The following is a 15,272-nucleotide window of genomic DNA, read 5'->3' on the forward strand; positions in this document are numbered from 1 at the left end:
TTAAGTAGTTTTAACAAAGTTCGAAAAAGTTTTAAGTTTGATCAAGTCTTGGAGACTCGGAAACATTTAAATGCATGTGTTTAAGTTTAGTAACGCCTCGTATTTCGTCTCAGCGTAAGGAACATGTGTGGGGTGTTACAGATTATCTCATAAGCATATACGTATTTTTACTAGGTTTAATCGAATAATATCATGCATTGTATAACCTAACTCTTATCTCACAAAGTGATCAAAGCAATTACACACACATATGACATAAACATTACTTAATCAAAATATGATATACCATAACTTAACCATGCATCCACCATCTACTTCATTGTCTAAGCCGAATGAAATCATACTTACCATTTCCCATTGCTGAATCATACACCCAAGCATCACAAATTGATAAACCAAATATCAAGCTTACTAAAGTGAGCAAGTCATTCGTGACTTACCAAATCAAAACATATAACCAAAATACCCTAATCAAATATACTTGGACTTAAGCTTCATGAACAAGCCATTTTCGCGTGGCTAAATATGTACAATTTCAAAATACTAACACATTAAAACTAGCCTATACATGCCACAAAACCAAATCTCAAAGCATTTATTTACCAAAGCAAATACTGGATAGTGTGATAAGGTCTTCCATGACTTCCAACCTGAGGAAATCTCTGAAACTCTATAAACATAGGAAAAACACACAGAATAAGCTTTTGAAAGCTTAGTAAGTTTGTATTAATAAACTTAGCAAAACAAATAATTTTATTACAATGCCATAAGCATGATTTGCTATCTCACACAACTTTTCTAAATTTTATAACATGTTCTCATATCGAATTATCATCATTCAATATATTACTTATTTAAATAGCTAACTTTAACTTTTACAAGTTTATTCAATTCAATTTCTCATATATAATTCAATTCACACTTTCATATGGCCAAAAGAGCACATTTTGGGGAATAACACATTTAATCATATATCTTTCTCATAAAAATCTCATATCATCATTTATACTCAAGCTCACCTTTCATTCATATAGCATTTGACAATTTTATATATGCAACTTTATAAATCACATCTTATTCATTTGTTCATATTTCATTTGTACATATTCACATTTCATTTCCATATCCATCACATAAAATTCTTTGCATATATACTTACCTTTCATTTTCAAACATTGTATACATTTCAACGTACTTGAATCGGAATGTCATTCACTTAATCATTTATTTCTCATAATGCTTGTTGAACCATTCAGAATCAATAAGGATACTTGGATAGCTCGGAAAGCTCGTACAATGCCAATGTCCTAGACATGGTCTTACATGTAATCAAACATCGATGCCACTGTCCCAGACAGGGTCTTACACGAAATCATATACGATACCGATGTCCTAGACATGGTCTTACACGTAAATCTCAAATTGATGTCGATGTCCAAGACATGGTCTTACACAATATCACATATTGGAATCCTATGTCATGACATATGCATCCTAAATATTCCTATGGTTCGTACAGGGCTTTCGGATGTCATTACATTGTCAATGCTTTCTCGTATTCATATAATCTGATTCTCGAACAACTCAATATCATAATAACATATATAACTTATTCAAAATACATATATTTACATTACCATTCGGAATTATATTCAATCACACAAAATAATATGCATTTATAACATGATTTCATAACGTCTATTAAAATACGAACTTACCTCGTTCGCAGTAACGACAAATTAAGTCGATTAATCCGATACTTTGACTTTCCCTCGATTTAGATCTGAATTCCGCTTTTGCCAATCTAATTAATATCAAAATTAATTTACTTATTCAAAATTTCATTCAATTTCATCCAAGAACACATAAATGGGCAATTTCACTTTGGCCCCTAAAATTTTACATTTTCTCAATTTAGTCCCTATTTCAAAATAACACAAATTACTTAAAATTTCCACAAACCCATGTTAGGACGAATTCACCTTAGGTCCCTAGCAGCCCATTTATTCAATTTATTTCACATTTAGGCCCCTCAATTTGCAAATTTTACAATTTAGTCCTTAAATGGCATTTTTATCAAAAATCACTTAATTAAACATAATAATCTATCAACAAAAATTTATTTTTCATCATCAAACCACAAAATCATCAAATTATCAATGGAAAATCAAAATTTCTCATTAATTCCGAAAATTAAAGCACGGGCCAGCTAGTACACGAAGCAACGATCTCAAAAACATAAAAATTATCAAAAACCGAACAAAATCCATACCTCAAATTAGCTTGAAGAGTGCCGAAACTTAAACAAGAAAATAACTTCTTTTTATCTCTTACATTCGACCAACAAAGAAGAATATATGCATGTGATTTATGTTTTCTTTTATTTAATAACATATTAATAAATAATTTACCAATTTAACCTTTATAAATTAATTAGAAAACCAGATAATGGTTTTCCATTACCGTCCATCCCATTATCCAATGGCCAAATTTCATTTTAAGGACTTCATAATTAGTTAATCAAAGGAAATAGGTACTTTAACATATAGCATGCTACTTTTACATTTTACGCAATTAAGTCCTTTTTTCACAAATCGGCACTCAAACGATGCAATTTTCATACAAAAATTTATTCACATACTTTAAGCACGAAAAATAATATTAAAATATTTTTGACTCGGATTTGTGGTCTCGAAACCACTATTCTGCTAAGGTTTAAACTGGGTTGTTATAGTGAATAACTTAATTCATCGAATAAATGCAAATCAACCAATTACACATGAAAAACCATATACACATTAACTGAAAACCTTTCTCATGTCTTAAAACATGATCAAATACAAACTCATTGAACTTTCACTATTTAATACTTGAATAGGTTCTGCATATATCTGTATAGCCTCGTACTAACCTCTTTCCCAACCACATCATTCGTTTACCCATTGAAACATTTGAAATAGAAATCGGATACTCAGAATTCTCATACGATAAGTACATATACAATGGCCTGTAGCCAAATCAAGGTAACTTATCCGAAGTGCTAATATCATGGCCCGAAGCCAAATTATTCGATATGCATGGCCCGAAGCAAAATTGGGAAAATACGCACCCGAAGTGCTAATATCATGGCCCGAAGTCAACTCAATGTATCACTAGTATCCAAAACTATTCTTAAGGTTCAACCAGGCTTTCACACTTTTTGTTTCTATCATCGAATGTATTCGTAGAGTCGTTTTCACAATTCATACATTATCCATAATCCTGTTTTAACAATTTATGCAATATTAAAGCATTTTAACATACATTTAAAATGTAATCATCACATATGAACTTACCTCGTATTCGAAATTGACAGATCGGGTTGATTACTCGATAACCTTGCTCTTCCCCCGATCTAAATCTGAATTATTTCTTTCTTGATCTATATATATTCAAAATTAACTTATTTAATCAACCATTCATTCAATTTAGTCCAAAACATACATTTAGGCCTATTTGCACATTAGCCCCTAACCTTTTGCATTTAATCAGTTTAGTCCCTATTTCACAAATACACAAAATTCACACAATTCAACAAAACCCACACTTGGCCAAATTATTACAGGTCCCTAGTAGCCCAAAACTTTCATTTATTTCACATTTCAATCCCATAATTTACACATTTCATGATTTAATCCCTATTATGCATTTTCATCAAAAATCACTTAACAAAACATGTAAAACTATCATCAAGCTTTCATATTTCAACTTTAAACATCAAAGAACACATAGATTCAACAATGGCAACTCTCAAAATCTTTAACAGTTTCGAAATCTAAGGTACGGGCTAGCTAGAATATGAAGCAAAGATCTTAAAAACGTAAAAATATAAAAAATCGAGCTAAAATCACTTACCAATTTAACCTTGCAAGTGATAAAACCCTAAAAAAACTTCTATGGTTTTTTCTTCTTTGTATTTTTGCCTAAAGAAGATGAGCATGAAGTTTAAATTGATTTTATTTTATTTATCTTTTGTTAATTACTAATTTACACATATACCCTTAATTATAAATCATGTAAAACATCCATTCAATGTCCATTATTGTCCACTTACACTATGGATGGTCTAATTACAACATAAGGATCTTGATTTAATTAATCATAGCAATTAAGCACTTTAAACAAATAGTATGCAACTTTTGTATTTTACGCGATTAAGTCATTTTATCAAATTAAACAACCAATCGATAAAATTAGCTCACGAAATTTTCACACATATCAAATAACATGTTGTAAATACCAAAAATAATATTAAAATAATTTTTTGACATCGAATTTGTAGTTTCGAAACCACTATTCTGATTTAGCTAAAATATGGCTTTTACAATTGACATACTTGATGAGGAAACATAAATGAATTGAGGTGAACTGTGATAAGTTGAATGGTGCTATATCTATTGATTTGTAACTAGAACAATGACAAAAGATCTTTAAATGTATCACTAGTTGTATGTGTGATTCGTACTCTAATGCAATCGATGAATTTCAACAATTGATATGTGATGGTTACAACTTATGTTTATGCATGTATCGATGATTAATGCCCATGTAAACTTAATAGAAAGATGATCTGCCATAATTTGATATGGAAAATTGAGCTTTCTTGGTATACTTAAGGAGCTTATTCTTAAGGAAAGTAGCATTTTTTTCGTAGTTTTTAGATTTGAAGTTAATAAGTGTAAATGTATCATTTTTACTCATTTTGTGACCCAAATTGGCCAATAGTGCCATTAGGGGAGCCTAATGTGTGGTTGAGTGGTGTAGGAACGTGTTGGAGATTGAAAACGACACTAAAGGAAACGGTATTGTGATATCTATACCTTGAAATCACGATACCTCCAACAGGCTTGAAGATTGGAGACCACCCTTTAGTGGTATCACGATATCCACCCTCAAAGAAGACCTCCAATTTTGAAACTGATTGGGGTATCGCAATATCTTATTTTCGGTATTACGACACTGATATTTTAAGGAGGACAAACTTGGATAGAAAGGGTAGTCTTTGTCCACCTGGTGCACCAACCACACAAGGCCTGTGTAAGGGCAATTTTGGTAATGAAATTTCATCAGCATTCAGCCTAAAATAGTTAATTTTGGCTGAGGAGGGGAGAGACACATTAGTTAAGTTTTTAGCTTTAGTTTCTTTAGGTTTTCTTTTAGTCTTTCTACAACTTATTTAGGGTTTTTATTTTCTCTTTTTCTTGCTTAGTTTTGTTCATAGTGTTAGTTAAGTTAGCTATTACTGTAGCTTAGGTTTATTTGCACTTTTAGTCCATGTACCTTGGTTGTAAGATATTTCTAGTTTTAGTTTAATGTATTTCAGTTTCTTTTACTCTAAATTAGCTAAATTTTGATCCTTTTTCTGTTTATTGCTTTAGATTTTTCTTGTTAAATGCCTTTAGTTTCATGTTCTTTAAGTTTTCTTGCATAAAAATCCAAACTTTTATATTTTTCTTAAGCTTTACTTTAATGGTTTATTTGTTTTTCATCTCCATAACCATTATCTTTATTTTCAACATGAGCAACTAAACCTCAAAGGGGGTTGGTTGATGGAGATGTAATTGATTATTTGGACAAGGGATTAAATTGCAATAAATTGGACTAAATTGAATAAACCTAAAAACTTAGGAATTGATGCCCCTAAGGGAATATTTAGACAAGTGAGCCCGAGTGGTAATCTTATTGTGCACCAATTCATTAGTCTCGAGTTAATCGGTGATATTGAGAAATAAATTAGATTAATTTATCTAAGTTGGTAAAATTGAGATCAAGAGATAAAATGGAGCCACTTAGTAATTTAAGCTATTTAAGTCCTTCATTCAAGGACCGATAAACCACATTGAAATCAACCAACCACTGTTAGTCATTTATTGGTTAATCTCTTAGTTTTATACTCTTTACAATTTGGTCCCTAAATTAGCATATTCAATTTTCTTGCAAAACTTTCTTGTTTTGATTTTTCATACTATAAAATCATATCAGTAGTTGCTTAGACTCTATATTGTATGATGTTTATCACTCAATCGTCATCTCCTTTGGGTTTGATCATTGGAATACTCCAATGTTCCATAGTAACACTACAAATATTACAATTGACCTAAATGCTTGCAATAAAACCACGCTTTAAATTTGTTTTATAAAATCATTTATTTTATGTACACGTGCATACGCAATCAAAAAGCTAGGATACTGTTGGCATACCAATAAGGCCATATGTGCGCTTATGGACGAGTTTTGTTGACGATGTGGAGATTACGATGTCATTTGAGATCCAAAATTTGTTGCAAATCATTGAGTTCTTATTGTATTTTTGGAGACCTTGGTGTGGTGAAGGGATGTATTTGCATATGAATATACATTTGATGCCTACGGGCTTGGCACTTTGGTGCTTTGGTGTGGTGTAGTTTTTGCTATATTAGTATGGTGTAGTTTACCCACGTATACGAGTCCATTTTTACTAAGGTTGCATTGGGCGAAATGTTAAAATTGAATTTTGAAATCGAGAAATGATAATAAACTGAATTTGATAAGTTATAAAGGTATGTGGTTATAATCGTATTGGTATAGACTAGTAGTCTAGTGAATGTATGTGAGATTGTGTTGATCTTATATGAATTGGTACAATTTGATGATGTTATGGTTATGTTTATAATATTGACATATATGAATACCTATGTTTCCTATGCTCACTATGTTATAGCATTATATACCTTGTTTTAGTTAGATATGTTCTTAATTCTTTTAGTAGTTAAATTCTCACATATCATTGTTTTCCTTACATACATCCTTAGTTGTTGAAAATCTCAAAGTTGAATCAATATGGGTATCACACTATCAACAAAGCAGAAAGAGTATGTTCATTTTGGTACCTAACATTGTGACATGTATATATGGTGTCTTTATCTAAGTAATGCTCATCCATGTTTTGAATGTTAATGTTGCTTTGTATGTTAAGGTTGATTTTGCATGTCAAGGTCGAAAAAGGCCTAATTTATGCCTAGTTCATGATCATGTGTTTAATGTTATTTGAACTCTTTGATTTCAAAAGTTTCATAAGCCTTATGTGCTCAAATTTGCATGATGTGGTGATTTGTTAAATTAGGATGAACCATCGTATGCTAATAAGATTTATGTTGGAAGCATTGAATGTGTACCAAAGAGGTTATTGCACAAACAAGAGATATCACCGCGACGATGAGTTCCTAACGTCATGACTTGAATTGGCAAAGAGTGGCATCATGTCCTCGAGTCTTTTGAAGTCGCGACAACACTTGTTGTTTTGATAAGGTCACAACGTGATATCCATGGTGTCATGATGAGGGAAGTCAATGAGTTACATCGCAACCTGGAACCCCCAAAGTCTCGAAGTCAACCTGATAGTTTGAAAATCTTACAATTTGGTCATGTTTCGACCTCGGGTTAGAAAAAGAGCTTTCGTAAGCTTGGATAAGGCCCGAAAATGATTAAAAAACGTATTGTGAATATGTTTTATACTTGCCAACATGCATAAATGGTTAAATTGTGTTGTAAATGGTTGTGGTTACTACAATAACGAATATGACATCTTGTAGCTCAAACTCAGTGATCGAATTGGGTATGGGGTGTTCCATTGCTGCTCAACATAAGTATTTGGACTGAAGTATATGAGAGATTTATCAAAATTTACTTTTTGTTTAGAACCTACCTTATATTTGTTAAGGACTTCCTTAACTTGTTCAGCCATAGCTTTTGCTTTCCATACAGACAAAAGACTATTGCTTGCAAAGAAAAGATTATTGATTTGAGGCTTATGTTGATTGGTCTTGACCCCTCAAATAGTTAAATTCTGCCCAAATCCTACTATTGAGTTAACATTGCTGAAATACCTTGTGTACATATTAGGGAGAGATAAAAGGACAAATGATCTCCTTATTTTATACCTTTCTCAAGCTAAAAAGATTATGTAGTATACAATTAATTCAAAAATGCAATGGAAAAAAAAGTTACACAATTCATTATCAAATTATCTCAAGAAGCATCAAAACCCATACAAAATATGATGTCCCTAAAAGAGGACTACTTCACATAGTCATTCACTTTCAACATGTCCAATTTCATATAAAACCTTTATAGGGGCATTTTTGGAGATTTTAAGATAGTGCACAAACTCATGAGCAACCAATACAATATCCAAAATAAGTCTATTAAGAACAAATGCACTTTAAAACTAGCTAATGCAATAAGTAATAATATGTTTCATGTGATTAATCAACACCTTATAATGAATTTTGCATATGACAATACACAAGTTAATTGACTTAAAATTATGCATGGAATAAAGGCCAAGGTAGACAATACTGCATAGGTGAATCCACTATTTTTCTATTGGAATTGGTATGTACTAATACCAATATGTTTTGATCTATCATTTTAGATTTATCGATATTAGAAAAAATATGTATATAAAAATATTTACAAATATCAAATAAATAATTTTAAATAATATTCAAATATAAAATATTTATCAATAATAATAAAAATTCAAACTCTACAAATAAAAATTCATCATTTAATAAATTTAAAATTAAGAAGAAAAAAAAAGTCAAAATTCTTACCATCACTAACTCTGACATGAAAAAATGTGGTGTTATGATCACCTTCTTGAATCAAGTCCCTGTAGATTGATGGCTTCAATATTGCTCCTCTTTATTAAGTATCTTCCTCAATTTGCCCTAAGAGGAAGCATAGCTTAGACATTGACATCGGAAATTTCATCATTCAATGAATCAACCATTTTGTTAAGAACATTTATATAGTGGTTTCATGCCTTACACCTTTTCCTTAGCTAAAATTTGAGATGAGTCCCAAATTCCTTTGATAATTGTTTTGTTTATGTTTTTCAACTCTGAATTGGTCTGATTCAGTCCAATCCATTTTCCTATTTAGAAATAATATAAAATAATTTTATAATTAAATTTAAATAAATCAATTTATTATTATTTAATTTGTAAAGCAAGCAATTTGGGTGAATCTGAATCAGACTCAAGCTCTGGTTTGAAAATTATTTTGGAATCAGGCCTCGGCCCTAGATTAGACTAGCCCAACCCAACTCATATAAGTCCAACGCAACATTCAACATATGTAAAACGACACTGTCCAAGTTCCTCAATACGTAAGGCTATTAGATTTGAAGCGTCGTCGTTTAGGAATGACAAACCAGGTGGAAAACAAACTTGTCTCAGCAGCCACCTAAATACCTCCGTGATTTTACTCCTCTGTTCTCTTCCCTAAAATTTTCCCAGTCTCAACCAAACTCTCTCTGGTGACCCTTCAAAAGAATCACCGCCATGGCGATGCAAACCGGAGTCGGCTTTTCGAAGATTTTGATCCTTGCCGGCGCAGGCACTTCTCATTTTCACTCTCTTACTTTAACCATCCTTATATTCTCGTTTTGTTATTTTTCTAGTTCAATTTTGACTTTTCTTGTTTCGTAATTTTTTTCTCTTCAGGTTACACCGGTACGATCCTTCTCAAGAACGGTAAGCTATCGGACATGTTAGGCGAATTGCAGGTTAGTTTTAACCGTTTCGCATTTATTTCAATTCGTTAGTTTCTCGCTGCCATCCCATTGAACTTACTATCCTTTGGTTTATTATTTATTTATTAATCTCTAAATTATGTCCTTTTAACTTTCTTTCTTTTTTTTTTCCTTTTTTTTGTGATCTGGTAGTCTCTTGTGAAGGGACTGGAAAAAACTGGGGACCAATCAGATGATTCAGATGCCCTTCTGGCTCAGGTATATGATTAAATAGAGCTCAAATTTTAAAATTTTTGGTTGTAATTTTGATTCTTTTTTTCTTTTTTTGTGTTAACTAATCTGTAGGTGCGTCGTCTCTCAACGGAGATTAGGCAACTGGCCTCAGCACGGCAGATAACTGTTCTGAATGGGGATTCCGGCGGTATTTTTAATTATATCTGCTTAAATAGTAGTTTGTAGCTTTAAAATTAAAAAATGTGTGAAACCGGTTTATGATTATATTAGCTAGACTGAACGGTGCATTTTCTAAGTGAATGTGTCTTAGTTGTGTGCTTTTTTTTTTTTTCCTTCTGATTTGGCAGTTAAGTTAACCTCTCTGGTAATCCCTGCTGCTACCTTGGGGGCATTGGGTTATGGTTACATGTGGTGGAAGGTATGTAAATTATAGATATATTGGCATTTTTTCCATGATTTGTTCGACAACATGAGAAAACAACACTACCATAAATATGATAGGAATATCTCAAAATCTATACGATATGAATTATTAACAGACTGGCATTTGTATAAATATAAAATACCTTAAATATGATTATGATACGGCAAAATACATGAACGTGACATGGATGCCCAAACTGCCTGGCTCATTTCTCTATCCCTTTTTGATGTATTTGCTTCCACATTATTAATACCTTTAGGATAAAATCATACTCTTGCTTACTGATATTATTATTTTTTAAAAACTAGCTCTCTTTCTGTCCATTCATGTCGTCTGCTTTGTAATTAGGTTAATATGTTCTGTTTCTTTCTTTTGTTGTCTTTTTTTAATTACTAGGGCATTTCGTTCTCTGATCTATTTTGGGTAACAAAACGCAATATGGCATTGGCTGTGGAGAACTTAACAAAACATCTGGATTCTGTGTCAGATGCTCTCGCTGTAAGTTTATATTCTCTTATTTTCATTTTCTTAGCATTTTGTTTTCATTGAGCATGTTTTCTACGAACCAAATGATTTCCATTGTCAATATCATGTGCATCTCTAATATGAGTTGTCCTAGTTAGTATATAAATTTTGTATTAAAACCACCTTTCATTACTTTACAAATTATGTGGTCAGGCTGCAAAGAAGCATTTGACCCAACGTATCCAGAACCTGGATGATAAAATGGAAACACAAAAGGAAATCTCAAAAAGCATTCAAGCAAGTGTAAGTGACATGTTTTCCTTTTCTTTTACCTGAGCTTTGAAGTCAGAATATCATATGCCGCACAACCTCATTGAATAAGGCCCACTTTCCCACTTGTTTCTTCTTGCATTGCTTATGAATTTTAGTTTTAAGGAATGAAGAGAGTAGGTCAGACATTATTTTTTCAAATGCTTCTCATTGTGACGATGAATCTGTGATGATTTCAATAAAAATAAGTGGGTTTGGATCATTCGTACTTGGTGTTAGAATATCAACCTTATCATGCGCTTATCTGCTGTTTGGTACTGGGCTCTTGGTTAATATACTTGGATTTTAGGGTCAGTAGACAACAAATTAGATAGATCAAAAGAATTAATGTTTTACCATCTTTAATGTTGTTCATATATGTAAACAGGTAGAAGAGGCTCGTATGGATCTTTCCAACATTGAATATGATTTGGATGCACTGCAGAGAATGATTTCTGGTTTGGTCAGAATTCTTTTGTTCTTCTCTAATGTATTTTGCAGTTTTGTTATTGAGAAGCAGTTGTTATATTGTATCACATTGGCTGCATCTCTTCTTTCTTTCTTTCATTTTGCCCCATGTCAGGAGATATTAAACTAATGAAATCTGTTTCTCCAGAAACATAAAGGAGCATTGCTATTTCTTTTTAATGTCTTTACCTTGTTCCTGAATGTCATGGTATTTATGTACATGTATCTGATCTATTTTGCTTTTCCACCTTTGCCCACTTGCAGGATGGAAAAATAGGTTCATTGGAATATAAGCAGGTAAATAACTTATTTCACCTTTTCTTGTACTTTGCAATATTGAATTTCAATGTGTTTCTGGGCGGGAAATTTCATTGTTTGACCTTGCTGCTTTACCCTGTGATCACCTGCATGGGCTGATTGTGGCACTGATGAAAAAGAATGTGATATTTAGTTTCATGCACATCTGACTGTAAATTCTTTTGGTATGCAGTTTCTTTATTGATTTTGTTTAACAGGATTTACCCACATGTTTATTTTTGGCAGGATCTTGCCAATGCTGGTGTGTGGTACCTTTGTAACATTGTTGGGGGCAAGAAAGCAAAGATGCCTGAAGCCTTGCAGGTTGGTACTAGTATGAAGATGACTTTTTAATTTGTTTGCACATTTTGTGTTTGCAATATGATGATATTTTCATTCTATCATATTTAAAAGCAAAAAGGAAGGGGGAAAAATGGGGAGGTTTGGAGATTGTCTTTGTCATTTGTCTTTCCTTATTGGATCATTTCATCTTATAAATCTGGTGGTAATCCCTGCTAGTCTAATAATTACATGATTCATGTTTCTGTACTAAAAAAACAACCTTTCTCATTCCATCTCTGCAAATGTTTTAATGACTATATCTTATAGTCTGATTTGACATTTTCTTGCAGGAGCAACTTAAACTTTCTGGGAAACCTCGTACTTTACTAATGCATTCAGGAACTCCAACTACAAAGGTATCTTTCTGTGTTCATGGATAAATTTTAAATCTCTTGTGCTCTCACATCTACACATGCACACACGTAGTGCACTTAACATGTGGTTGAATGAAGTGTGCATTGACAGGTTATCAATATTAGCTTGAATGTGAGAGGTTAAACTTTCATGGATGAACCCAATTAATGTGTTTGCTCTACTGCTTCCTGGGTTATGATTGCTTGATGGAGTTTAAACTGATAACTTTGGAGTTTAAAATTTTCACATGCATATTGTTTTCTATAATAGTTTTACCTGGTTCGTTTCAGGGTCTGAAAGACTTTGTAGATATTTTTTCTGCAAGTATGAAAGATTCAGGTCGAGATGCTATCGTGCAAGATGATATTTATAATTTGGAGGATGAGCCAAGAGGCCTGGACAGGTGTGATTCACAGTCTTGGAAATCATTTTTTTTCCCTAAAGAAAGTTCACCCAAGTTTTAACCTGGGGAAAACTGTTTTGGATGGCAATGCTATTACAACTCTTGGGGCATGCCATTATTGTGGCTGTAGTTTTTTCTCTTTAAAAAAAATATTCTGGAGTTGATTTCTTAAAATTTTGTAATAGCTAAAAGAAAGTAATTTTATGATAGTCTTAAGGAAAAAGAAAGCTTCGGTCCATTTTGTTTCACATAAATTTGATATTTGCAGGAGCATTTCAGGTAGGTGTTGATGGCATGTTGGCAATCATCAATTTGCAGTTTGGCAGTTAGGAGAAATTAGCTATACATGGTAATGAAATGATAAATTCAAGTACAGAAGATTTAGTTAGCCAAGGACAAAGAATTAACTTCATATTGTTTATCTCTGTCTGTAAACTATACCCATTTAACAGTTGATTCAGTTTAAATCTTATTATGTTATTTTGATTCTTCATTTTTCCGTAATTCTTATTATCTCCAAGTATATAGGAAAGCTTTTAAAATATACATTAGACATGCATACTCGCGGCATCCTTTAATTTTGCTAATTGTGATAAAAGTTTTAAGTTATGAAAATATGTGATATGCCGTATGAAATTAAAAGTGCTAAATATTGGGTTTGAATTTTCTTTATCCAGCTTAAATTTTTGAAAAAAATTTTAAGTGAGAATAATTATCGAGTTTAGAGATTAATTTAAATAAAAAAAGTTTTGACTTCAATGTGAGAATGATGTCAAGTTTAACTTTAAAAAAATATATTTAATAACTTAACAGTATAATTATACTCAATATGTGAGACAGGCTTGAGAGCCCATCTCATGTGAGAGGGGCAGTAAACTTGGTCCTAATAAGGGTATGTTGTTGACCTAGTAGAATACTATATTTTATATTAAAATGTTATTATTTAGTTAACCCTTGTTCAAGTAAAATTCTTGTAATTTTTTTATAAATAAGAGCTATGAGCAATAATTACATTTTCATTGAGCATAATTATTTTGTAAAAATATAGTGACAATTTTTTTTAGAATAAACTCTATTTTTCAAAAAACTCATAATTTTTGGTTCCATGGAAATAATTAATATTTCCACTTAAAGTTAATAAAAGTTTTTACTCTGTACACTTGGTTCGTTTTATTTGAGTTCATACTCAAAGCAAATTGAGGATAGAGGATAGATGAGAAGACTAATTGATAGAAAGAAAGCCGAGAAATAAATTGAACCGCTTCGTAAAAAGCATAAGTAATAATTTAGTTAAGAATTTATTACTATAAATATCATAAGGTTAGGTTCAACTTTGCCTAAAAATCCTATTTTCTAAATTGATTTTTCCAACATGGGCAAAATGTTTTCCCATTGTAGAGGTTGGCATCATCAAGAAAGGAAGAGGCAAAACAACCATAAGACAGACGAACCAATGGGGCATAACGAGGCATCCATTGGTAAGGTGACAAAGGATGAGAGCCTTGCTGCCAAAACACGGATGGATCGATAAATATTTTACAATAAGAAAATGATATTAGATCTTTGGTTCAAAAGGGTGACCTAGAGAATCCCATGGTTAGTAGCTGAGGAATATCTTAGCTCACCTTCGTTGACTATTGTTATCAACAAACATCTCGTTCAAACTTCTTCAGTACACCATCCTCATAGTAGCAAAGACAAGGACAATTGCGACCTCCTCAACATGAGAACTTCAATAGAAGACAAACAAGGAAACCAGTGAATGAAAATGTTAGCGGAGGTGATTGAAAGAATGTTCATCCACCCAAAAGGCACAGCACTAGCAATGACATCCTATTCAAGATGTTCAAAAAGTGAGGACATCTTGTTCGGCCTCTTCACGGAAAAGATAATGCAGTCCCAAAGAAGTGGTTGACGTTTCCCTTGAATAACAAACAAGGAATACAAAAATGCCTAGCATATGGAAAAGAAGATTAAGATGTGATGTCTTGTCCCCCGTGGAAGAATTAATTGAAGGCCAAGGCATAATGTCTTAATCCTATTACACTTACGAAAATTAATGTGTGAGGTCCTAATTCCCTTGACAAAACAACCGAAAGCCAAGATGTGAAGTTTCGTCCTCGTTATGCCCATGAAGACAAAAGTATGAGGTCTCATCCCTATTGGATGAATCAACCAAGACGAAGGAGAGAGGCTCCGCCCCATGATGATAATGGCCATAGCAAAAACATAGGCATAAGGGCTGGTCACCCTCTCTACGACAAAACTACCTTTATAGCCCTAAACAAATTGTATAAGAAAAAGCGACTACCTATTCTATTCAGTTGAAAAATGCCTATTTAGGTAAAAAAAGAATGCATTTTTTTAAATCAATGCAGTGCACTCATCTAACAAATATCAAAGTTTGAATATACACATGC

At 32.3% G+C, this 15,272-nt stretch overlaps 1 protein-coding gene across 1 annotated transcript; it reads left to right on the plus strand.

Annotated features, from left to right (window-relative positions):
- Window positions 1-9,161: 9,161 nt before the first annotated feature.
- LOC107918448 (uncharacterized) lies at window positions 9,162-13,345 on the plus strand. The gene is made up of 13 exons (XM_016848017.2): window positions 9,162-9,420; window positions 9,528-9,589; window positions 9,749-9,814; window positions 9,902-9,977; window positions 10,138-10,208; window positions 10,611-10,712; window positions 10,893-10,982; window positions 11,377-11,451; window positions 11,721-11,753; window positions 12,000-12,077; window positions 12,386-12,451; window positions 12,740-12,852; window positions 13,121-13,345. Exons 1-13 carry the CDS (start codon window positions 9,366-9,368, stop codon window positions 13,140-13,142), a joined length of 909 nt encoding a protein of 302 aa, XP_016703506.2. The 5' UTR covers window positions 9,162-9,365; the 3' UTR covers window positions 13,143-13,345.
- The last annotated feature ends 1,927 nt before the right edge of the window (window positions 13,346-15,272 follow it).

The sequence above is a fragment of the Gossypium hirsutum genome, chromosome A12, assembly GCF_007990345.1.
Source record: "Gossypium hirsutum isolate 1008001.06 chromosome A12, Gossypium_hirsutum_v2.1, whole genome shotgun sequence".
In the NCBI taxonomy this organism is placed as follows: Eukaryota; Viridiplantae; Streptophyta; class Magnoliopsida; order Malvales; family Malvaceae; genus Gossypium; species Gossypium hirsutum.